At 45.3% G+C, this 25,206-nt stretch overlaps 1 protein-coding gene across 1 annotated transcript in view; it reads left to right on the top strand.

The window, feature by feature from the left end:
- MTOR (mechanistic target of rapamycin (serine/threonine kinase)) overlaps positions 1-25,206 on the top strand; it is a 113,597-nt gene that overhangs the window by 5,197 nt on the left and 83,194 nt on the right. The window contains exons 6-24 of the mRNA XM_005873432.2: positions 94-228; positions 2,355-2,630; positions 2,713-2,821; positions 5,715-5,901; positions 6,773-6,901; positions 7,821-8,065; positions 9,109-9,324; positions 9,657-9,862; positions 12,639-12,761; positions 13,401-13,490; positions 13,613-13,705; positions 14,333-14,467; positions 14,716-14,845; positions 16,591-16,841; positions 18,614-18,700; positions 21,926-22,093; positions 22,793-22,905; positions 23,219-23,381; positions 24,499-24,591. Of these exons, the coding sequence (XP_005873494.1) occupies positions 94-228; positions 2,355-2,630; positions 2,713-2,821; positions 5,715-5,901; positions 6,773-6,901; positions 7,821-8,065; positions 9,109-9,324; positions 9,657-9,862; positions 12,639-12,761; positions 13,401-13,490; positions 13,613-13,705; positions 14,333-14,467; positions 14,716-14,845; positions 16,591-16,841; positions 18,614-18,700; positions 21,926-22,093; positions 22,793-22,905; positions 23,219-23,381; positions 24,499-24,591 (2,949 nt within the window). The remainder of the gene's footprint in view (positions 1-93; positions 229-2,354; positions 2,631-2,712; positions 2,822-5,714; positions 5,902-6,772; positions 6,902-7,820; positions 8,066-9,108; positions 9,325-9,656; positions 9,863-12,638; positions 12,762-13,400; positions 13,491-13,612; positions 13,706-14,332; positions 14,468-14,715; positions 14,846-16,590; positions 16,842-18,613; positions 18,701-21,925; positions 22,094-22,792; positions 22,906-23,218; positions 23,382-24,498; positions 24,592-25,206) is intronic.

Raw genomic sequence — 25,206 nt, 5'->3', positions numbered from 1 at the left:
TAACTCCTCCGAACCCCCATATAGATGGGGTCTGCCTGTGTCCTCTCTAATTTTGGATGTTGGGTAATTAAGGCATTCTCTCTCTCTACATAGCACACGTTTGAAGAAGCAGAGAAAGGGTTTGATGAGACCTTGGCCAAGGAGAAGGGCATGAATCGGGATGATCGGATCCATGGAGCTTTGCTGATCCTCAACGAGCTGGTCCGAATCAGCAGCATGGAGGGAGAGGTGAGAAGCCGTGTCAGGGAAGTCCAGGCTTCTCCCTGACACCCTGAGCCAGACAAAGCAAGGTCCTTGTCCTCACGGAGAAGGGAAACAGGCAGTAAATCAATTACTTTACCTCCTTTAGTCTCATTTTCCTCACTTTTGACAGGGATTTTACTCTCCTCATTGAGTTCCTGGGAGGTTTCTTGATGCATAGTGGGGATTCCTTAAATGGTAGCCCTCAGAGATTTGCCCAGCCATATATGACGTGGTGCTTTCCATGGTAGCCCAGACAGCTCTGGTACCTTTGTTTTCTCCCAGTAACACAGGACAGTATTTCCTAACTCACAGATTTAAACAAAATGCTCTTATCGTGGTACTTTGTAAATTCCCAAGAACTATCCAGATGTAAGGTATTGTAATTTCCTAATACTATGGGCAAGCTACATCATGTATTAAGAGCTAGAATAATGCAGCATGAATAAAACATTTCATTCTAGCAGGGGGAGACAGACAATGCACAAATAAGTAAATCTGTACAGTGTATCTTACAGCAATGAATGCTATGGAGAAAAGTAGGGCCGGGAAAGGGAATAGGGATGCTCGCATGGATTAAGGATTATCTTTTAAAATATGGTGATGTTTGAGCACAGTCATGGGAGAGGTGAGAAAAAAAGCCATACAAGTACCTGGGGAAGAGCAGTCCAGGCAGCTGATTCTGCAGGCACAAAGGCCCTGAGGAGACAGGAGTAGGCCGCTCTTTTTGGGAAGCAGCAGGGTCACCATTGTGGCTGAGCAGAGCAGGAGAAGGGAGGAGGTGGGAGAGGGGGTTGGAGGAATGCCTGGGGCAGGGTGGGGGCACATCACATAAGGTCTCAGAAGCCAGGCTGTAGACTTTGTATGTGAAGTGGGAAGCTATTAATGGTTTTAAGCAGTGGAGTGGCATTTGACTCATGTTTCAAAAGGATCGCTCTGGCCACTGTGTTGAAAATGGCTTATCGAAGGGGCAAGGGTTGAAGCCAGGAGTCTAGTTCAGAGAGAACTGCAGCAGTCTTAGCAGGGGACCTTTGTGGCCTGGACCATAGTGGCAGCTATAGGGGTACCAGGAGTGGCTGGGTTCTGAATTTGGGATTTGGAGGTCGATGGGAGAGAGAAGAGTCCAGGTGTTTGGCCTGGGAAACTGGGATTGCCATTTACTGAGGGGGAAGATGGAGATGGGAGGGGCAGATTAGAGTGGCTACAAGGTAGAGGGCATCTTCAGCTAGCATTGGACAAGAGATAGCGTCTGAGACCCCGAGGTCAAGAAATGAGGAGCAACCATGGCGGGAAAGCTCTAGGTCCAAGAAGCCAAGTGAAGAAAGAGTTTCAGGGAGGAGGAAATAGTAAGTTGGATCAAATGCTGCAGATAAGTCACATAAGTAGAGGCCTGAGAACTGGCCTTCAGATTTAGCAGCATAAGAGTCATTGGTGACCTTGACAGGAATAGGAGACAAGATTTGGCGTGGGGGGTTGGGGTGGAATCTGTGTTGAGAAAAGTTTGGAAGTTTAGAAAATTGTTTTATATCCTCATTTTGGACTGTTGGAGGGTGAATTGCTAAGCAGCCCTTTGAACAGGGAATAGATGTGAGTTCTGTGCCAGCCAGCATATTGCACACCTCCTATGGAATTCCTAGGGTTCTTAGAGAATGATTTGCCTAAGTTGTTTCTACCTGGGTTTCCGGCCAGAAGCAAGAAAGCAGACTGGCCTTAACAGGATGCTGGAGTGGGGCTGCCCCTCACCTTAGCAAGAGACTTCCTTGCTGTGACTCGGGTCTGTAGGCAAAGCAATTTGCAAATCAGCTTTCCCAAACCAACTTGGGGTGGGGGGAGGGCGAGTCCTTGGCAGTCGCATCCTACTGCTTCTTTATTGTTCAGTAGGTGGTGCTCTTTTACCTAAATTAGAACAAAATTTTGTTCTAATCTGTTATCCCGGTAGGTGGCCTCCTGTAGGGTTCTGGAGAAACCTTCATCCTAAAGTTGAAGAGTGGCCACCGTCCACTTTGGAGCTAGTTCCTTTCAGGGTCGGGCAAATGTGCTGCTCTGTAGGGTCACAGTGCCTGGGCAAATGCTACTTTTAAAGAAAGGTGGTGTTTTTCTCCCTACATATATAGCGCCTGAGAGAAGAAATGGAAGAAATAACACAGCAGCAGTTGGTACATGACAAGTACTGCAAAGATCTCATGGGCTTCGGAACGAAACCTCGTCACATTACCCCCTTCACCAGTTTCCAGGCTGTACAGCCCCAGCCGTCAAACGCCTTGGTGGGACTGCTGGGGTACAGCTCTCACCAAAGCCTCATGGGATTTGGGGCTTCCCCCAGCCCAGCTAAGTCCACTCTGGTGGAGAGCCGGTGTTGCAGAGACTTGATGGAGGAGAAATTTGATCAGGTAGGTGGCAAGAGGCCCGCTCCCTCCTTCCAAGCTCCATACCTCCCTTTCCTTTGCCAACCCTGTACCCTTCCTCTCTCAGGTGTGCCAGTGGGTGCTGAAATGCAGGAATAGCAAGAACTCGCTGATTCAAATGACAATCCTTAATTTGTTACCCCGCTTGGCCGCCTTCCGACCTTCTGCCTTCACAGGTGAGGATGTCCGTGGAAGACGTCATTACCCACTTAAGGGTAATTAAACAGAGAAGTGATTCCAAAAAGTTATGTCTGCTTCTCATTTGAAGCAATGCCAACTAGAGGCTAGTCTCTGGTTTCTTTGCCTCCTGTCCAATTTCAGTCGTATTAGTTCAGGTTTTCTATAGATGTCTGAGGTAGCAGAACGTGTAGGCACAGAGGCAGTTCTAGAGCCAAGCAAGTTCTCAGGTATGGAAGCCAACAACAAGGTCATGAATGGACTAAAAAGAGACCAAAGGAAGGGAGTTGCATTTTAGATACTCGGTGGGGCAGGGAGGACTGGGCAACTGTCCTGCTTCTGCCTCTGAGGAGGTCACTGAGATGCCTCTCCACTCACAGGAAGAAAGGGCTGAATGTCCCAGAGGCGGGTTTCGTGGATAATAGACGGTGGGTTCCCATACTCCGCCCTTTGTCAGCGGGAAATGAATTCCTGGCTCCTGAAGGTGGCCCAACGCAGATACTGGCTTCCCCGAGGCCTTCCTGGATTACTCCAGCTAGAAATATTCCTTGCCTCTTCCATGATAGCCCCAGCTGTGCAAAGGCTTATGCGTCAGACCTGGGGTGAATCCTGCCTCTGTCTGTAGCTGAGGTTTTGGACAGTAACATTAAAACAGCAATCTCTGCATCACAAGGTGAACTGCAGTAATGCCTGAGCACCTGCTCTAAGTGCCTGGCACAGAGTAAGCCCTCCAAAATGGGAACTATTGCTGCCTCTAGGTACTTCAAATCCATTTTAGAAATTAGATAAAGGTGACAATTACAGTATGCTCCAGTTGCCTGCTCATATTTATGTCCTGTTTCACCTCTGTATGTGCTGAGTGTAGAGGCCCCATCTGGGACATGTCCTTGTACTTCATTGTGGTGCACACTGAAGCATTCAGGACCAAGTAAGAGCCCGGAGCGTAAGTGGAAGGCCAGCCTGACCCTCGGCAGATGCCATTCCCTAGCACAGACTCATTTCACACCACCCAGCCCAGATGCAAGCAGGAGAAATATAGAGCTGTTGAGCTGTTAAATGTGCTTTGTGCGAGAACAGAACTGTGTTGCGTAAGGACAAGACAATTAGCCACATAAAATCAATAAACCAGAGAGAAATGATATTATGAAAATCACCCCTATTTTTTCAGCTTTCCATTCTTCCCACTTGATACCAGCAGCTTTTTTCTTTTTAATGACCAGACATGCCCCAGTTCAGTAGAGCTGTAAATGATCTTGGGTTGAAAGTCTGTGGTTCAAAAGAAAACCCGAATAACTAGGCCAAATTTGATGAAAGTCTGGCATGGTGTGGAAGCAGTTCCCCTAGTATGTTCCAAAGGCTGCCGGCAGCAGAACACAAAGACTCAGAGGGCCCCTGGGTTATTCTTTTGAAGTGGGTTTTTGTTGTTTTATTAAATAATATACTAAAATATGCCATTGAAATTCTTCTGGGCAGCCTCCAAAGTACATGTCTCATCAGGAAAGTGCTGCCTATTTAAAGTTTGTAGTTTAGAAGTCATTGCTCGAATTTCCTGATGATGTCAGCTTTCTGAACATCAAAAATACCCTAAGATTGATTGGGTTGGAATCTCTAACAAAGTCAGATTCCTAATCTCTTAGGGTGCTAAATCTAGAAAAGGAACTTCTCTTGAGTTAGGTCCGTTTCCTGCTGAACTGCTGTTCCCCTTTGCAAAGGCCTGGTTTTCCTTGATGATGCACTCTGGTGGTAGGGTCGAGTCACTGTGGCCGTTTTCAAGCCCCAGCATGCTTTAATGTCATTTGCTCACAAGAGCTGTGGGAGAAGACGTGTCTTGTTAGAATAAATATAGTGATGTGTATGTGCTGTTTGGGAGTCTAATGCACTGTCTCCTAACGGTGATTCAGAAGCCCTCGACACCCCTAACTTTCTAATGGATGTGTGGTCCTTCCCTCTCTGCTGTTATGTGCTTCTGGTGCCAATTAAATGGAACAGAAGAAACATAAGAAGAGGCAAGAATCAAGAAATTCCAGCCTTTACAGGAGTAATAACACTTTAGCTTAAATTGCCCAAGAATCATCTACCCATGCACATTGGCTAATGTAAACTTAATGAACACACACATGTGGATTTCCAAATTACAGACTCAATCTTGTTCTGTTAAATATAAATGTAACAGGAATCTCTAGGTCAGCGGTTCTCAACCTCTGGGTCGCGACCCCTTTGGGGGTCGAACGACCCTTTCACAGGGGTCGCCTAAGACCATCGGAAAACACATACATAATTACATACTGTTTTTTGTGATTAATCACTATGCTTTAATTATGTTCAATTTGTAACAATGAAATTGGGGGTCACCACAACATGAGGAACTGTATTAAAGGGTCGCGGCATTAGGAAGGTTGAGAACCACTGCTCTAGGTAATGGCAGTGATTTCTAGGCCTAACCTAAATGGAATGGCCTGTTTATTGCAAATAGTATTTAATATTACTTTAAATTTTCAATACAATATAAAATAGTTTAGGTGATCCTCTCTTTGTTTTTAAACAAGATGTAACATATATTCCTTAAAAAGGAGGATGTAATCTTTTCCTCAAAGTATAACGCTAATGGAACAATTATGTGATATTGTTTTGGAGACCCTATAAGTTTTGTGGGTTTTTCTAATTAAAAAAAAAAAAAGTTATATTTTTAGTATTTCCAAAAGGTGTATTTGAAGAGTGATTATCAAGCATAAGTCATTGGTTATTTAGTACATCCTCTAAATTCTTCTTACCATCTTTCTAACAGGCATTTTTAATATATTCTTAAATCTAAGTGATTTATGGGAACTCTGGCCTTTGACATACAGACCAACCCTGACCTTGAGCCATACACTTTGTCTTTTCTGTATGCAGATACCCAGTACCTCCAGGATACCATGAACCATGTCCTAAGCTGTGTCAAGAAGGAGAAGGAACGGACAGCAGCCTTCCAAGCCCTGGGGCTCCTTTCTGTGGCAGTGAGGTCTGAGTTCAAGATCTACTTACCTCGTGTGCTGGACATCATCCGAGCAGCCTTGCCCCCTAAGGACTTTGCCCATAAGTAAGCATCTCTGTTTTGATTTCCCCTGCCACCCTAGTTGGGAGAGAAAGGATGCACCATCCATCTCCATGGAGCTTAAGTCCATTCTCTGTCTCCTTAACCTCCATGTCATAGCAAAATCATAAAAAGAACAGCCTTCCTCAGTTGAGTGCCAACCTTTTCCCAATGAAATGGCATTGATATTTTTGGGTTGATTGAATACCCTGTGAGGATGTTAGATGCCAGTGCTGTTTTCAATATTATTACTCACTGGGAATCACCTGGTTTTGCTCTTTTCTCTGGCTTTCAAAGGTCTTAATTTGATATAAGACCTAAAGAGAGACTCCTAGACTGGAACTTAGTTGGATGAGTTATTCCATCTCTTGAAACTTTCCAATGAATCAAGCATGAAAACAACCATTAGCACCTCCAAGATGGATAGGCCAGGGTTTAATTGTGTCTTTATATTTTCCTGTATTAGTAGCAAGGATTGTTCTGGCCAATTAATAGGGAGAAGAATTTCTTTCCAAAGAATGGCTGTGCCCTGCACTTATGGTCCCTAATGTACACATTGTTCAGTTTGCTTCCTAAATAGGTACGTTGGCCAGCACCACACTAAACCACATGGTGCCATTTGTGTGAATTGGGGAAAGGGGCCCCTTCCTCAAGATACTTTACCAGTGCTGCCATCTGCTGGATTGTTGTTTTAAATGCTGTGGACAGATCTACAGTGACTGTGGTGTGATGGACCCCCTAGAATTGTGCAGTAGATAACCTGCACGTGTGGTGACCCTACCTGGGTAACTGGCCCTCCTTGCCCCAAGGCAGTTTTGAGGTGGGGCCTCACAGAATGATGTTGTGTCTAAACTAGCCCCTCTCTGGTTCTCTGCAGGAGACAGAAGGCAATGCAGGTGGATGCCACAGTGTTCACCTGCATCAGCATGCTGGCTCGGGCAATGGGGCCAGGCATCCAGCAGGATATCAAGGAGCTGCTGGAGCCTATGCTGGCAGTGGGACTGAGGTGGGTGTCAGAAACCTCGGCTTTCCCTGTCTCTGGTAGAGGCATGAGCCATAGGATTGTGACTGTGTTGAAAGAGCGAGGCATGATTGTTTGCACGCTAAATTGGATAGGTAGGATAGTTCTCACTAAACACGTAGGCTAGTTTCAAATCCTGGTTTTGTCACTAGCTAGCTATGTGATCCTCAGTTACTTTACTTCTCTGAGCCTCGATTCTCTCACCTGAAATGTGGGTATAATAGCAATTCCTGCTGTCTAGGGTTCGGAGGATTAAGTGAAAGCGTTCATGAAATAGCCACTCTTAGCACAGTGCCTTGCATATAAGAAGTGCCAAATTAATGTTTGCAGCTATCGTTTATATGTTTATTGGGAAAATTGCTTAAGCTCTCTACACTAGTTCTCTTCATCTATAACAGGGGTGGGGAACCTTTTTCTCCCAGGGGTCATTTGGATAGTTTATAGCATCATTCTTGGGCCATACAAAATTATCAACTTAAAAATTAGCCTGTTATATTTGGTCAGATATTTAATTAACTCACCCCTAATGCCTTGTCAGGGCCAGACCAAATGATTTCTCATGCCTTATATGGCCCACAGGCCGGACATTCCCCACCCCTCATCTATAAAACAAGGACAGTGCTCTCAATCTGACTCCCAGGTTGTTTATTGAGACTTGGTCTTCTACAGTGGTCGAATTATGTTCAGCAAGTTCTCTCATGGCAAAAACCAGAAACGCATTGTTTTGAAATCTGCGACCAGGCCAAGAGAGTTCAGACCACGTATTCTGTAGTGTCCTATCTACTTTAAAGACCAAGCGTGAAGGGGCCCGATCCCCTTGCTGGACAAGGAGGATTGTTTCTTCCCAAGAACAGACTGAATGTCATGTATACAACCCATGGATGACTGGTGTCCTCCCTCTCAGCCCCGCCCTCACAGCTGTGCTCTACGACCTGAGCCGTCAGATTCCACAGCTAAAGAAGGACATCCAAGATGGGCTACTGAAGATGCTATCCCTGGTCCTCATGCACAAGCCCCTCCGGCACCCAGGCATGCCCAAGGGCCTGGCCCATCAGCTGGCTTCCCCTGGCCTCACAACCCTCCCTGAGGCCAGTGATGTGGGCAGCATTACTCTTGCCCTTCGAACTCTTGGCAGCTTTGAATTTGAAGGTAAGAAATTGCAATAGATCTTGCAAAGATAGTGAGTGATGCTGGGTACCTTGAGAAAGAAATGAGGGTGTCTAGAATTCCTGGATCTTGCTAGGGGCCTTGGAGACAGGGGAGCTGTCTCTGTAGCAGCTCATCTTTCCTAGAGTCTTTCTGTATATTGTTAATTCCTACTGCTTGTTTCTTTGTCCCATACTGCGTTTTGGGGCAGATGGTGTTTCAGGAAAAGTGTGCTTTGGTCCAAGGAACTAATGCTTCAGAGATGGAAAAGTCAGAGATGGATCCCCTAGGCCCCATCTCCGGGTAGCTAAGACGGTACTTAATGCTTTAACATGTGTGAGCATGGGCTTTGGGTGTTTGTATTCCTGTGGCTGTGTGATTTCCAAGAGCACTATGCTGTGTAGTTCAGTTTGGAATTCCAAGCTGCAGGTAAACTCCACTAATTCCCTAGAAAGATTTAGTTCAGGAAAGAAAAATGGACACTTTTTGAAATTTAAGATCGTGTAGGCGGTCTTAGTCAAGCCTATAGGGAAACAAGCAAGTACCAAAAGCCTGAATGGCATGCGGTCTGAATACAGACAGCCATCTGTGTTTTCCCCATTGCAGTTCCTTCATCACATTAACATCCAGGACAGTTTCTTTGTAATGAATAGAAAGTAGCTATATTTAAACCCAGCCTACAACAGACTCTCTTTTTGGTCTTTAAATCAGGAACTAAAATAGACAAGGTAAATTTGATCAAGAATTGTTTTACTCTCTGGGGTTGGGTCAGAATAAAACAAAATGATTTATTCTCTGAAGAGAATAAAAGACAGTTAGAATGGGAGAATGCCTTTTTTCTGTCTCCCGGCTCCTCCGCCTCCCTTCTGCCTTTCTAATGATTGAAAGCTCATTGTTAGGAAGAGTTCTGGGTCAATGTCTTGCTGATCAATATCTTGTTGAAAATTGAATTAGTAGCCACAAAGTGGAAAATGCAGCTAGCAAGTTGCAGACCTGCTGTCTGAAGCAGCAGTGATTGTTCTGTTTTCTCTCTGCTTTATATCCAGGACACTCCCTGACCCAGTTTGTCCGCCACTGTGCGGATCATTTCCTGAACAGTGAGCACAAGGAAATCCGCATGGAAGCCGCCCGCACCTGCTCCCGCCTGCTCACGCCCTCTGTCCACCTCATCAGCGGCCACGCACACGTGGTCAGCCAGACTGCAGTGCAAGTGGTGGCGGACGTGCTCAGCAAGCTGCTCGTGGTTGGGATAACAGATCCCGGTAAAGTTTATTAGACAGAAGCAGTCGCGGGAAGCTTAGAGGTTTGGGGCAGTTTCATGGCATGGCCTCTCCAGAGACCTTCAGCCTCATGGCGTTCAGCTCTTTCTCTGCCAAGGTGTTAGGTTTGGCTGCGCCATCCTGTTGTTGTAAGATAACCTGTCTTTAATTCTATTCTCTTTGTTCCTGTGAGTAGAGAAAGGAACGACAGGTTAGATGAGAGAAGGGTATCTGGAATCCTCTCACGAGGCTGACGGCAGTGGAGGGAACACTGGGGAAGGGCTGGAAGGATGAGTGCATTGAAGAGGTGTTCAAAGGCTCGCTTGTTCTTGCAGACCCTGACATTCGCTACTGTGTCTTGGCATCCCTGGATGAGCGCTTTGATGCACACCTGGCCCAGGCAGAGAATTTGCAGGCCCTGTTTGTGGCCCTGAATGACCAGGTGTTTGAGATCCGGGAGCTGGCCATCTGCACGGTGGGCCGGCTCAGTAGCATGAACCCAGCCTTCGTCATGCCTTTCCTGCGCAAGATGCTCATCCAGGTAATGATATGACAGTCAAAGCTAGAGGCAGTGGGAGAGGACTTTTCTCACGACAGCTGTTGGGAGAAAGAGAATTTAAAGACAGGATTGAGATGCCTGGTAAAAGCCACATTTGGCTCCAAGGTCCACGTTTCCCCGGCTTTATAATTGGCAATTCTAGTGTTTATCACCTCAATAAGTCTCTTGTCAGTATGACTCCAGTGTGCCTCTTAGTCCAGACTAACCTCTCACACAGCTCTTTTTCCTGGCAAGTCACCAGCGATTCTATTTCTTGGCGCTCTTCGCCGCAGATGGTCTTCCCAGCACCTCTCTATCCTTCCAGGCTCCTGCTTTTCTTGCTGATGCTAGGTCAAGCACAGAGGCCAAATATGAGGTTCCAACATTGTTTCTCATAGTTATTGTTCCTGGTCTGTGGTCCCTGGCTTTCATTCTTAAACAGTGTGAGATGCCAAACTAAGCTGCTTGGACTAGAGCCTGCGGTAAATCCAGATTGACATTGCTGGTAGAGCCAGTAGGATTTTCTATTCTGGCTGAAACCTGTCTTGACCTACCCAAGTAAGTTTTCTGGCCTCCTGTGAGCGATGCGTGGTTCAGTCCTTCCTGCCTCCAGTTGCTTCCACCCACCTTTTCTGGGTCTCAGTGTGGCTCACCCAGTCCTTTCCTATGCTCCCATTTCTACCCTGTCCCCACCTCACCCTCTGCTTCCTGACTCTCCCCCATAGTTTCTTTTGAAATAAACACTTTTCATAACATATAAAGAACTTAAACATAGAAAATCATTAATATATGTAATTTTTACCCTAGAGAAACGTTATTTATTCACAATTTGTCATAATTAAAGTGACCATAAATTATATCGCCATTCAATAAATTCGAAGATTTTACAGTGGCACTTCTATTTTTAGCCTAATAGTTTACTTATTTAACTGCTGGCTAGGCCTGTGTTAGGAATACCTACTGTTTTGTCTTTTAAAAATACTTAAGGTTTTGGGAAGAAAAAGAAATCATTGTTGAACCTGTAGTTCAAATCATGCTAAATAAGCTTGATGTAGAAATATCTCCTAGTGAGAACAGCAGTGTGTTAATTCAGTTAACAGACCTTTTGAGCACCTATGTGTTCCAAGGTGTTCCAAGTGTGCTGGGAGCAGGCCAGGTGGAGCCTGCGTTCTCTGGGAGCTTACAGTAAGCTACCAGGCCGCCTCACTGTGCTGGTACCGGGGAGCCTGAAGCACCAGTGAGCGCGCATATCAGGACTGGTCTTAGCCTCCGAAACTCCAAAGTTTAAGTAATCGTTCTTGTTTTGAAGATGCAAATTTTTCCGAGATGAAGTGCACATTTTCAAGCCTTGATAGGGACATTACCTAAACGTGCTTCAGCCTTTTCTTGCTGCCTTGGTCATCGAGGTGGGCATTGGGTATTGTGATTAAGGTGCAGTGATGCTCTCTAGCTCTAGAGGTGAGTTTGGGGTACTTTAATTTGGCCCTGTGTTGCCCCAGAGAGTCGTGCTCCCCTCACTGGTACCCATTTCTTCCCAGTCAGCCATCTCTCCTTGCTGTTGTGGGTCTGTTCTTAATATTCCACTCCATCCTCTCTCGCTGCTGTCTGCTGTGACAGGAAAAACAGGCTGCTAAGAGGATCCAGAAAGTCAGGATTAATCTTAAGTCAGTAACCAAGACAAAATATAACACCACATTGTGGACTCCTCCTCTGGGTAGCAGAGTTAGCCTGAGCTTTGTTTTTTCACTTTCCTCACTTTTCAGAGATTTCCTCTGGCAACTTCAACTCTTCAGAAGTCTGTCTATAATAAATTCTTAGCCCGGCCGGCGTGGCTCAGTGGTTGAGCGTTGACCTATGAACCAGGAGGTCACGGGTTCGATTCCCGTTCAAGGCACATGCCTGGGTTGCAGGCTCAATCCCCATTGTGGGGTGTGCAGGAGGCAGCTGATCAATGGTTCTTTCTCATCATTGATGTTTCCTTCTCTCTCTCCCTCTCCCTTCTTTGAATGCAATTAAAAAATATATTTTTTAAAAGTTCTTTTTTTTTTATAGCAAAGGGGGAAATTTATTAAAAACAAGTACAGACTCCCACGTGAGGAAAGGGAAAGATTCTCACAGCACAGACTCCCACGTGGGGAGGGGGAAAGAGTCCCCTAAAAAGTTCTTCATGTCTGTGTCACCATGAGCATAACGTGTGATTTGCTAGTGCTTGAAGGATGTCGGTACAATCATGTTATCTCTGTTCATTAAGGTCCTTGGAGATTGATTCTATTGCTATAATCCCTAACTATTTGGGTTTACCTAGATGTGCCTGAAGCCACTACTGAATATCGGTATTTCTCTCAACATCATAGCTGTTCTGACTATTCTCTGATTCCTTTGTCATTATTTATAGGCACTCTTAGTAATTTGCTGTCTGGACAAAGATTTTTTCCAGCAGAGAGCCCTTCCTTCATTCCTCGTTTCTGCAAAACACTGTTCACAGCTATCCCTTCTCAGTCTTTTGTGACTGTGCTGCACTGTTAAAAGCTGTGCTCTGGAGAGGACTGTGGGACCTTGGGTGGTGTGATGGGGAGATGGGGCTGGTTTCAAACAGTTTGTCTTTCAGTCGCTGCTGTCTCCAAGACTGAGCTGCAGAAATGTCCTTTACGTATAGAGTATCAGGCAGCTACCTCATCCACAGTGGAGTTCTGGTTCCTTCTCCTGTCCACACTTTCCCTTTGGCACGCAGTTCCTCTCTGCAATTTCCTCTGCTGCAGTGAGCCTTTCTTCCCTGCAGATTTTGACAGAGCTGGAGCACAGCGGTATTGGAAGAATCAAAGAGCAGAGTGCCCGCATGCTGGGCCACCTAGTCTCCAACGCTCCCCGACTCATCCGCCCTTACATGGAGCCTATTCTGAAGGTAACTCACGACAGACAGACTGTCACTTGCTCTGGGGTGTCTTACGCCTGCTCATTTGGGGTGATGAGACTGTTTCAGTGCTCACTGGAATGATGAACAAACTGGACAATTTCTTTGGTCCCAGGGACAAAGGCCACATCAAGCACCCTCAGTTAAAGAATCCCAAGAATCTCACAGATTGCAGCAGAAGGTTCTCCTTATAAGAGATATGCTTCAAGCACATCCTCAAATGTGTGCTTGGAAAGAAGTAGGTGGTTTGCAGCATAAAACAGCTCCCCCAAAATGACAAAAAAAAATGAGCTTTAAAATCTGAAACAACATTCAAATTTGAACATGTTAGAGCCATGTACTGCCTTTCATAACTTATGTGAATTAGGGCAGATGATCACACAGATATAATTTAGAGGAGGCATGGAAAAAGTTTTTAAATCATGGCACTTCCCAGCTCTGTCATGTGTCAAACTTGTGCACAGTATGGAGAAAAGTTTGAAAATCCACTTTCCAGAGAAATCCTGGCTTCATGAACCTAGCAGTAATTTACCCATGACTGAGATGGTCTCTGTGTGAAGTTTGCTTTTATAAAAGAAAGGTTTCTCGTAGACTAACATGCATTCAGTTTCTCATACTTTGTTTCCATAGGCTTTAATTTTGAAACTGAAGGATCCAGACCCTGATCCAAACCCAGGTGTGATCAATAATGTCTTGGCTACAATAGGAGAGTTGGCTCAGGTAAGGAGACAACTGCCTTTTCCATTGGATGGAAAGAATACTATTTCACCTCCAAGGAAGTCAAAATACTTCTTAATGTCACAATTTCTAATTTTATCCACTCCCTCTTTTTCATGTTGTAGGTTAGTGGCCTAGAAATGAGGAAATGGGTTGATGAACTTTTTATTATCATCATGGACATGCTCCAGGACTCCTCTCTGTTGGCCAAAAGGCAGGTGAGTATCACTGAATCCTGACGGCAGGACAGAAGGACAGATTCCATGAGGCCAGGGCCTTGTCTCTCTCAGTCACCTCAGTGTCTCCAGCTAGCATCTAGCACATAACATGTACTCTGGAATATTTGCTGAATGAGAAAAGGGAAGAAAGACTTGGAGCCAGAATTAGCTGTCATCCTGGCTAGGAGTCACGTTCAGTAAGGATCATGGCTGACCAGTGCCATTTCCTCTAGACAAAAGAAAATGCAAATCATCTGTCATGGCCCCAGCCCCTAACGGGAAAAAGAAAGCCTTGGCCTTGGGCTATGGATGCCAGCAGAGCTTTAGCCTGCCCTCCCCAGCTTGGCTTCCTGTTAGTCATTGAGGTCATTAGGTGACTAGACTAAAATTAAGAGCAGTTTTAATTTCCTTTTGAGTCAGACTTCTATTATTCAGTGAAGCTATGTAAGGGCTATGGATTTCCTTTGGGAAAGGTGGGACTGTTGTTTCCTTTTTGATTTAGTGATTGTCATAATGGTTTATAGCCTTGTTTTTATGTCCCAACTCTCAGGATTTCTGTTCATGCGTAGTGTCTTTACTGGAAATTCCTATTGGCTCAACTCACCATGTGAGCTTTTGTCTATCCAGGTGGCCCTGTGGACCCTGGGACAGTTGGTGGCCAGCACTGGCTATGTGGTGGAGCCCTACAGAAAGTACCCCACTTTGCTTGAGGTGCTGCTGAATTTCCTGAAGACTGAGCAGAACCAGGGCACACGGAGAGAGGTAGGGAGCATGGCATGCTTAGTCTTCAAAGACTTTGCTGGGAAAATGGAGAGACAGACACAAAAGTTTGTGGCATTAACATGCTCTGACAATGTTGATTAGACTTCCTGTCCCTCTCCATTCTGCTCATGTAGCTGGTCACTGGGTATGAATCGGATATCATGGGGCATGAGAAGAATGCCCCTGAGAGCTGTTGTAATCAGATGTTTTGATGAGTGTTTTCTTTTTCCTTCCCCTTCCCCACCCAGGCCATTCGGGTGTTAGGGCTTTTGGGGGCCTTGGATCCCTACAAGCACAAAGTGAACATTGGCATGATTGACCAGTCCCGGGACGCTTCTGCTGTCAGCCTGTCAGAATCCAAATCAAGTCAGGATTCCTGTAAGTTGAGGAGACCCATGAGAGACTTGCCAAGTGTTTACCTCGCAGAGCCCTTGCCAGCTATGTTTAGAAAGAGCTGGATAACTATGAAATTAGAGCATATTGACTTTCTTTGCAACTTTGAATGAAAAGTCAGTAGTTTCCTCTTGAATCTTATCAGGAATGCTGCTTCCCTGTGCTCCGGAGTCCTCATATCTATCCAGGTTCTTTGTCAAGGGTCAACAGGCTAAGTCTGTACTCACATTTTTTGGGCCGATGAGAGAGATGTAAAATACCACCCCAACATTTCTGTTCACATCTCATGCTTTGTTAGTGCTTCTCTATTTTCTATTGTTTTCTATTCCCATGGCACCGAAGGAGGAAGAGGGTAGAATTTAATTGATAGGAAAATCTGAGGCAAGGCTCAGGAGCCTGGAAACACGAGTAGCAATCAGATTCCAGGGCTCTTCTGTCCATCAAGTGGTCTTGCCCTAGAGCCTCTTTGCCTTTGGACATATTGCCTAAGGCAGTGATGGCGAACCTATGACACGCGTGTCAGAGGTGACGCACGAACTCATTTTTTTGGTTGATTTTTCTTTGTTAAATGGCATTTAAATATATAAAATAAATATCAAAAATATAAGTCTTTGTTTTACTATGGTTGCAAATATCAAAAAATTTCTATATGTGACACGGCACCAGAGTTAAGTTAGGGTTTTTCAAAATGCTGCATGCCAAGCTCAAAAGGTTCGCCATCACTGGCCTAAGAGCTTGGATAGGGTGTGGGGATGCAGGAGAATTTAAAAATAATAATAATTTTTATTGAATTTAGAGAGGAAGGGAGAGATAGAAACATTAATGATGAGAGAGAATTATTGATTGGCTGCCTCCTGCACGTCCCCTACTGGGGATTGAGCCTGCAACCCAGGCATGTGCCCTTGACTGGAATCGAACCTGGGACTCTTTAGTCCGCAGGCCGACGCTCTATCCACTGAGCCAAACGGGCTAGGGTGAGAGTTTTCTAATCATACCCATTGTTCATCACGGCAGGCTTATTTCCAAGTGTGGATGTTCACCAATGACTCTCCCACTATCCAGCAAAATGTTTTTTACCCAAAATAAAATAATTTGTTCCTAAGTTCTATGGATGGGATCATGTTGCTTCCAATTTGTTCTTCCATATTATTGAAGTGTACCTGTGATGTTTCCCTGTCAAGAGCAGAGCCTGAGCCATGTCCCTCCATGTGTTCCCCTTACTCAGCAATGCCAATCATCCAGTTTTACCCTGTCCTTACTGTACCATAAACCACCCACCCCAAGTCTTTGAGATCCTTGTTCAGGTCAGGTAGCATTTGCCACTCACTTGTCTTAGTTGCCGTGGGGACCAAGCAACTGCTGAACAGATGTTTGCCTAATTTAGTTCCCTTTATTTTCATTTGGGAGAGTAATTATTTTTATAGATGGTTTCAGCTACAAAGTTGTGAACTGTACTGGTAAGAAGCAATTTAAAGGAAACCCATCATGTACTGTTTTAGGCTCTAGTGGTTTAGGTAATAGGAAAGCCAAAAACTGTTTAGTCCTTGATGCTGAGGATCTATCCACTGGTTCCTACTATATCCTGTATTTCCAATGGTGTTGGACCAAGGGAAAAGGATATGAATGCTCATGGTAGTCAGGAGGTTTTTTTATTGTTGTTAACCAAACCATGCTTTGCCTGAAGTCAGTCGTGTCATGTACATCTCATGATTCTCGTTGTCCTGTCCTAGCTGACTACAGCACCAGTGAAATGCTGGTCAACATGGGAAACCTGCCTCTGGACGAATTCTACCCAGCCGTGTCCATGGTGGCCCTGATGCGGATCTTCCGAGACCAGTCCCTCTCGCACCATCACACCATGGTTGTCCAGGCCATCACCTTCATCTTCAAGTCCCTGGGGCTCAAGTGTGTGCAGTTCCTGCCCCAGGTCATGCCCACATACCTGAATGTCATTCGGGTCTGTGATGGGGCCATCCGGGAAGTAAGTAGCTAAAACTTCAACCCTTGCTCCTCCCTGCTCTAAGCCACACCTGAATGGAAGGTTCGTCTGTTCCTAAGCTTCCTAATAATGCACTCTGCTGGCTCTTGAACCTGATGCCTCTCCTCTTCCTGTTTTTCCTCCAGAGTAGATTTTCTATCTTCTTTCAGGTTTTGTATAACAAAAATTTAACTAAAGAACCATATACTTAGAGGCTCATGTTCCTCGATGTCTGTAATGTACTTTTATAGGAACCATTTCACAAAAACTGTCTGCAGTGATTCTGTGAGGAGGTGGCCAGGAAATAGGTAGGGATAGCTCTACTGAGTTAAACCTGTGCCATGCAGTGACCAGTTCTAACCACCTTAGAATCCAGTGGTGTCCCTGTCATTAGAAACAACTAAATTCGCTTTAAGCCCAATCCCGTATGTCCTGTCAATCTCACCTCTTCAGTTAATGAGTTCTGTAATTTTGTTACTCACTATTTAAAGTACTTTATTTATCCCCAACTTAGCCAGGTTTCAGATTGTGAGTAAGAGTGAAAATATGTATGTTCATCACTAAATTATTCTTTCTTTCTTTCTTTTTAAAAAAAAATATATTTTATTGATTTCTTACAGAGAGGAAGGGGGAGAGACAAAGAGCTAAAAACATCGATGAGAGAGATACATCGATCAGCCGCCTCCTGCACACTCCCCACTGGGGATATGCGCGCAACCGAGGTACATGCCCTTGACCAGAATCGAACCCGGGACCCTTGAGTCCGAAGGCCGACGCTCTATCCACTGAGCCAAACCAGTTAGGGCACTAAATTATTCTTGATAATGGAGGGCAGCAAAGACACAAGAGAGCTATAAAAATACTTTGGGGATAAAAGTCTTTTGGGGGAAGGGCATTTAGAATATGATTTACTTAATATTGAAGATCATAACAAAATAAAAACTACACCCTGAAGACCTCTTTTACCTGGAAAGTACTTGGGGTTTCCCTTCCCTAAGTCCTCCTTATTCCCAACTTTATTTAGTGGATGGCATTTTTACTTACAGTTGCAAGGTATCAACCTAAATAGAATTTCCTTATCCCATCCCTTCCCCAATTTGCTTGCTGTTTTAATTTCTTAGAGACAGTTAACTTAATAATTAAGACCTAATTAATTGAGTTAATTACTGAAAATGCATTTCAGTGCCCATAATTGTATTATATAGCTGTATTTATTTTTAGAAAGTAATTGGTAGTGAATTGAGTTGAATAAACAAAAGGTACATTTATAGTTGATTAAAGTTTTTTGTTGACTTTGGAGTCTGGTGACTTAAGAAATTCTTCAGTGATAGCTGACATTCATTGAGCACTTGGCAGTATTCATGTTCCTGTTCTAGTGCTTTCCAGGTATTATCCCATTTAACTCTTGCAGCAAGCCTGTGAGACAAAGACTATTATCTCCGTTTTTCCTCTGAAGGAGGAAATGAAGGCTGGGCGCAGAGAAGTGAAATAAAGTTCACAAAACTAATAGGTGCTAGAATGGCTCACACTAGTCAGTCTGGCCCCAAAGCCCCTGCTCTGCAGGAACTGGTGTGCCTGATGTATGAAGCCATTGACGGTTATTTCTAGCCCCCGCTACTATCACCACCAAATGTTTTAAAACTTTGAACTTAGTAGATAGAATGGTGTGGAAACTGATTCCATTGTTGTCTTTATTCATTCACATGGGCTTCAGGTGAACCTGGGAGTTCTGCGTCCTTCCTGGTGCCAATGTGCTGACCTCTTCTCTGTTTCAGTTTCTGTTCCAGCAGCTGGGAATGTTGGTGTCCTTTGTGAAGAGCCACATCAGACCTTATATGGATGAAATAGTCACCCTCATGAGAGTGAGTAGAAATTAATGCCTTGGTCTGCTCATCAGTGTTGGGTCTGTGAACTCGGAGCAGGTTTGGATAAGGTGGACATTCTTCCATGGGTCCTGGTAGAACTCTTACAACCCAAGTATAAGCTGGAGGAAGGTGTCCCACTGACTTAGGAAAGGGGGCAGAGGGTTATTGCTGCAGGCTCCCAGGTACAAGAGAACCGGTGTGAAGTCTGCAGAGGAATCCTGAGGCAATTGTTCTGCCAGAAATAGGCTCTTGAGTTCTTTGCCTCACACACAACAAAGCAGTTTCACTTAATATCACAACAGTGCTTTGCTATTCCCATGAAAGCCCTCTTTCTAACTGCCCATAAAACCAGGGGCCTGAGAGCTCTGGGGACTGGGTCTCCTGTGCTCTTGAGTATGATGGACTCCTGTCAGGCACCAAGGAAGAAGGTGCTGCTTCCCCTGCTGCCTTCTAAGGCATAAATGCTGCCTCTGACTGCAGTGGCACATGCAGAAAGGCTCACGTCCCAGGTTTTATAACGTGCTTTCAGCAGGTGCAGGACTCCCCATTGATGGCAATAGAGATTTTCTATTTGAGTGTGAGGCCTGCTTCCTGCTGTTCTATATAATTTAAATGTCTCTGTTGGGAAGGTTGCTTGCAGAGAGGGCTGTGTCCTCAAAGAATTAGAAGACAATTCTTCCATTGATTTCTTTTCTTCTATACCAGCCCTTTGTAGTTAGCTTGGAAGAAGCAGCAGGACTAAAATCAAAGTGGCTGGCTTCAAAAATGGAACTTCCCGAAACTGGGTCTCAGAACTGAAAACTCCTCCATGTGTGAATAATTAAAGCCGCTCTGTTCCCTGGCTGTTGCCACAGCAGCTCTGTACATGGAAGAGCCAGGCAGAATGCTAAAGAGCCTGGCGGATGGTCCTGGGGGAGGGGCAAGGGAGAAGCAGTGTACTTGTGTTTGAAGCTGAAGTGATCTGTGACTTATCCCCAAAAATACTAATGACCAAAACATAGGGATTTGAGTCAGGGAGCCTCACACCTGAAAAATACAGCCTTTATTTCTTCCAAGATAGAGAAGGTGCAACAGGGCTCCTTTTTTGGCTGTTGATCCTGGGTGTTTTAATGAGCTCCCCTGAGCCCAGGAAGAGAGCAGTCTTTGTGAACACTGATCCAGCCCACATCCCTGGGCAGGCTGCCTGGCTTCTTTGAGTAGAGCAACCCCTGTGAGGAGCCGAGAGAATACAGTGGGGAGGTAGGGGAGCTTTCTCTAAAGAAGGCAGAGTGTAGTACAAGTGAATGAACATCAGAAAAACGGTGGAGACCGTAAGATCTGTGGTGTTTCTTTGGCAAAGCTTTCTTATCTAGAGAAAAAATAGCTTTTCCAAAGAGATTACTTCTCGCTCCAAGCAGAGAGAAAGAACGTTTTACCAGCATCTTTTAGTATGGTTTTTACTTTCTAAACTATTATACTTTTTAAAAAAATTTAAGTACCTTATGCTTCTATATAAAGTTTTTCTCTTGAGAGGTTATCCTTTGTTTTTATTGATTTCTACTCTGAATTATTTGGGGGCCCAGGAGTATTAATAGGCATGTGTTGCCATCATTATCGTTTCTATTATCAGAAGGTCTCCTGTGGAGGTTCCAAAGAAGGCAGGAGGCAGCTGTCTTTTTTAGTTGACTTTAAGTGACTGCTTTCCCTGGAGTCAGAGACTTGGACCAATTTGCCTCGCACTGCTGAGGCAGAATCTGTGGCCAGTTGACCAAATTTTTATTTTAGTAACTTTTATAGAATCTATATATATAAAAGCCTAAGTGACCTTCCGACCAGTAGCTATGACGTGCAATCACTACTAGGGGGGCAGATGCTCAACACAGGAGCTGCCAAGCTGCGGTGACTTTGCAGCTGCAATTCTCGGGTGATGCACCCGGAACCAGAGAGGAGGGAACCTGCGGGTGCGTCACCCAAGAACCGCCCTCTCGCAATCTGGGACCCCTTGGGGGATGTCAGAGAGCCCGTTTCGGCCTGATCCCCACAGGCCAGGCCAAAGGACCTCACTTGCCAGAGAGACCCCGCTCACTCTGCAGACGCCCTTCGAGCCACAGTGCCACCCCAGGTGTGGCCGGCCAGGGAGGGACCGTGGGTGGTTGGCTCCAGGGCACGTCCGGCCCATCTCACCCAGTCCCGCCCCACTGGCCACCTTCTAATTTTCTTTCAATGTGCACAAATTCATGCACCGGGCCTCTAGTGTAATTATATGGGTATAGAAAGTGCTTCTTTTTTTTTTTAAGATGTTTTTATTGATTTTTTAGAGAAAGGGAGGGAGGGAGGGAGATAGAGAAACAGAAACATTGATGAGAGAGCAACATCATCAATCAGCTGCCTCCTGCACACCCTCCCACGGGACCAAGCCTGCAACCCAGGCGTGTACCCTGACCAGGAATCAAACTGGCGGCCTCTTGTTCCCTGGGTGGATGCTCAACCATTGAGCTACACCAGCCAGGTGAAAAGTGCTTCTTTTGTGCCACTATCCAGGCCTGAAAATGATATTGGACAGTTGTCAGATGATAACCAACAAAGTCTAAATTCAGAAAGGGCAGGACACCTTGTTACAGTGGAATAGCCCTTTGGGAGAGACCAGGTGATACCCAAAGTAAAGAATCCACCCTGGACTCCTTGAGAGCTCCAGGTGACGTATACTTAGTCATTTGTTTGTTCTGTAAAGGTGTGTTTGGCTGGAATATGCCATGTGCTCTACTAGATTCTGGGGAGATGGGTGGATCAAAGGGGTTCTTGCCCTTAACTAGCTTATAGTCTAGCAGAGGAAGAGTTGCAATGAGAATTATTACAGGTGCTAGAATAAGGAGGGCAAAGGGACCCAACATGGGTAACGGAAGGAGAGTAGGAAAGCCTTCATAGAAGTGAGGCTTGAGTCAGGTCTAGAAAGAGGTGCTCAGCTCTTGCACAGCTAAGAGGTGGGATTCTAGGTAAAGAGCAGCATGAGCAAAGCACAGAAGAGCACAAGTAGCCTTGTGCATTCAGAGAAATGCAGTTTTAATTTGTTCACTGTCACTGTGACAGAATACAAGGAGGCCCAGGGAGAGGAGGAGAGGGAAAGGGTTTATCTTGGGGCGGACCGTGCTCAGTATGTTTTTGCTCCTTTTGGCCATCTCAGTTCCTTGGTTCATACCTCAGCAGAGGGAAACCTGACTTTGCTCCGCTCTCCCCTCTTTATAGGAATTCTGGGTCATGAACACCTCAATCCAGAGCACGATCATTCTTCTTATTGAGCAAATTGTGGTAGCTCTTGGGGGTGAATTTAAGCTGTACCTGCCCCAGCTGATCCCACACATGCTACGGGTCTTTATGCATGACAACAGCGCAGGCCGCACCGTCTCCATAAAGGTGAGTAGCCAGAACTTCCTCTAGAGCAGCGGTTCTCAACCTGTGGGTCGCGACCCCTTTGGCGGTCGAACGACCCTTTCACAGGGGTCGCCTAAGACCATCCTGCGTATCAGATATTTACATTACGATTCATAACAGTAGCAACATTACAGTTATGAAGTAGCAACAAAAATAATTGTATGGTTGGGTCACATGAGGAACTGTATTTAAAGGGCCAGAAGGTTGAGAACCACTGCTCTAGAGAGATTTCCAGCATCCATCAAGGTCAGCTAGGAGACAAGACCCTGTTCTGAGTGTCAGGGTGGTACTTGGTCCACAAGACTGACTCCAAAGAATACTAATACCTGCTACACACAGCTTACAGTTTGCAGAATGTGTACTGTGCTTGATTATCCTTATGTTTTGTCTCCGTTAATGGATTATTTTTGGTAAATGTTTTATCTCAGACCAATTTTTTCAGTTGTCTAGCATCGGATTCCTTACCAATTGAAATAAGCTCAGAGAAAGCAAAGTAATCTGTAAGCAAAATAAAATGAGGGGAGAAAATGCTGCCGAAAGAATGTAGTTTTAAGCTACTTAATAAAGGCTTTTCAGAGGCCCCACAGAATTTGAATTCCCCATAGCACTGCCCCTCCATGCACTTCAGTACTTGACCCCTGACCTCACCTGTCCGTCGCTGTGCCTTTGCTCCCTCTGCAGTTGCTGGCTGCAATCCAGCTGTTTGGCGCCAACCTGGACGACTATCTTCACTTGTTGTTGCCTCCCATCGTGAAGCTGTTTGATGCCCCTGAAGTTCCACTGCCATCTCGGAAGTAAGCACCTGCTTTTGGGAGGAACAGTCAGCAGGCCTTTAGCATTTTGTTGAAAATGTCCTGTTTTAAAATTCCCAGGCCATCTTTTGTTGTTGTTATTGCAACTCCCATTATTTTAGTCCAGAAATGTTCCAGATTTATGGAAATCTTAACTGTCCCCATCCCACTGAAATATATGTTAGATCCATGTCACCCAAAATCCCTCAGAAGTCATCCCTCCCCATTTGGCACTGATTGCTAAGGTAGCCCTCAGCCACTTCTCTTCCTTTGGGGTTATATGTTAGCAGTTACTGTATGTTAGCGATTGTTATAGGGCAGCTCTGGAGACAGTGGACCGCCTGACGGAGTCCTTGGATTTCACCGACTACGCCTCCCGGATCATTCACCCGATTGTTCGAACCCTGGACCAGTGCCCAGAACTGCGTCCCACAGCCATGGACACGTTGTCTTCCCTCGTCTTCCAGCTGGGGAAGAAGGTAAGGCCGTCTCCACGGACACACTCTTCTGCCTGCCTTTGGAAGAAGACTGTGAACTTCTCCATCTGTTAGTCTGTAGGCCTCACACTCTGTCAGAAAACTAGGAATTATGGGCGCTTTTTTTCCTCCCTTTATTCAGCAAATATTTATTGAGCCACCTATGTGGCGGGTGAAGTGCTGCTCTGGGGATAACCTAATAAACAGAATAACGTCCTTGTTTTCACAGAGCTTACATTCCAATGAAGCCAAAGTTAGTACACGCAGTTTGTCTCATAAGAGTGGTGGAGGGAGTGGGAGAGATGCTGTTTACTCAGGGTAGACAGGGAGGATCTCTGATAAGTTGACATTTGAGCAGAGATCTAAATAAAGTAAAGGCCCAATCCCAGAGAGTTGGGTGCAGGCAGAAGGAATAGCAGTGCAAGGGTGGGAGATGGCAGCGTGCTTGAAGAGTCAAGGAACAGCAGGAGAGCAGTGAGACTTCAGAGGAGGAAACACGGAAAGTGCTTAGAAAAGGTCAGAGATAAGGCAGGGCTGGGTTGGGGCATGGAAACTTGGTGTGTAGGCTGGCAATATTCAAAATGTAGTCCCAGATGAGCAGTGTCCTAATCTACATAGCTGGGAGCTGTTAGAAATGCAGATGCTCGCCCTCAGCCCAGACCCACTGAACCAGACACTCTGGCTATAGAGCCAACAATCTGGTTTCATAAGTCCCCCAACCCCCCGCGGTGATTCTGACACCATTTGCACACGATTGTTGTAGCCATTGTACTTTGGCTTTTACTCCAAGAGCCAAGACTGGAAGTCTCTGGAGGATTTTGAGCACAGGACGACTATGATCTGACCTAAGATTTTTAAATGATTCCTCTCAATGCCGCATGGAAGAATAGACCAGGCCACGAGTGGAAGCAGAGAGGCTGTTAAAAGGCTGTTGCAGTAACCCAGATGGAAGGTGATGGGGATAGATTTATAGCAGGAGAGGGTGAAAAGATTCTTCTGAATACTGCACAGCTAGCCCCACACTCAGAAGAAATAGCTATAATGTAGCGGGGGTAATGTTCTTTTCTCAACTTTCCACTCTCCAAAGTAATGGTTTCTGATCTCCTTCCTCCTGTTATAGTACCAAATTTTCATTCCAATGGTGAATAAAGTTCTGGTGCGACACCGAATCAACCATCAGCGCTATGATGTCCTCATCTGCAGAATTGTCAAGGTGAATTGCACTTCATTTTTGTTTCTAAATCCCTTGTCGTCTTTCCTATTGGTATTTTTGTAATCTTACCTATGGGACTATAACTACTTTTTTAGTTCTCAACCAGGGATTGGCAAAAAAAAAAAAAAAAAAGTACATTTTTTTTCAGGTTTGCAGGCTACTAGTATGTGGTCTCTGTTGAAACCACTCAGCTCTGCCACTGCCTCCTAAAAGCAGCTATATGCACACATACGAATGAGCCTGGTTGCATACCAGTAATATTTTCCCTATGGACACCAAAATACAGTTCTCTGATAATTTAATATGTTACAAAATAGTCATCATCTTTTGATATTTTCAGCCATTTAAAAATGGAAAAACCATTCTTGGCTCTTGGGCCACACAGGCACAGGCTGCGGACTCTTTGCTGCCCCTGCTCCTCATCACTTCACCATTGCTCACAGTTGCTTCCTCTGTGCCAGTTGCATGCTCATACTCCTGTCAGTGCTTGTCAGTGACCTAGGGTGACCAACACAGACTGGTCTGCAGTGGGGAATACAGCCTCATTTTGTCCATACTTGGAGCCATGCCTACCTAAGTCCTGGCTCGTCCAGAAGGTGTGACCCTCGCAGAGCT

This window comes from Myotis brandtii, unplaced genomic scaffold (genome assembly GCF_000412655.1).
Source record: "Myotis brandtii unplaced genomic scaffold, ASM41265v1 scaffold410, whole genome shotgun sequence".
NCBI lineage: Eukaryota > Metazoa > Chordata > Mammalia > Chiroptera > Vespertilionidae > Myotis > Myotis brandtii.
The sequence above is the reverse complement of the archived record's forward strand: the minus strand, read 5'-3'. Positions and strand labels throughout refer to the sequence as shown.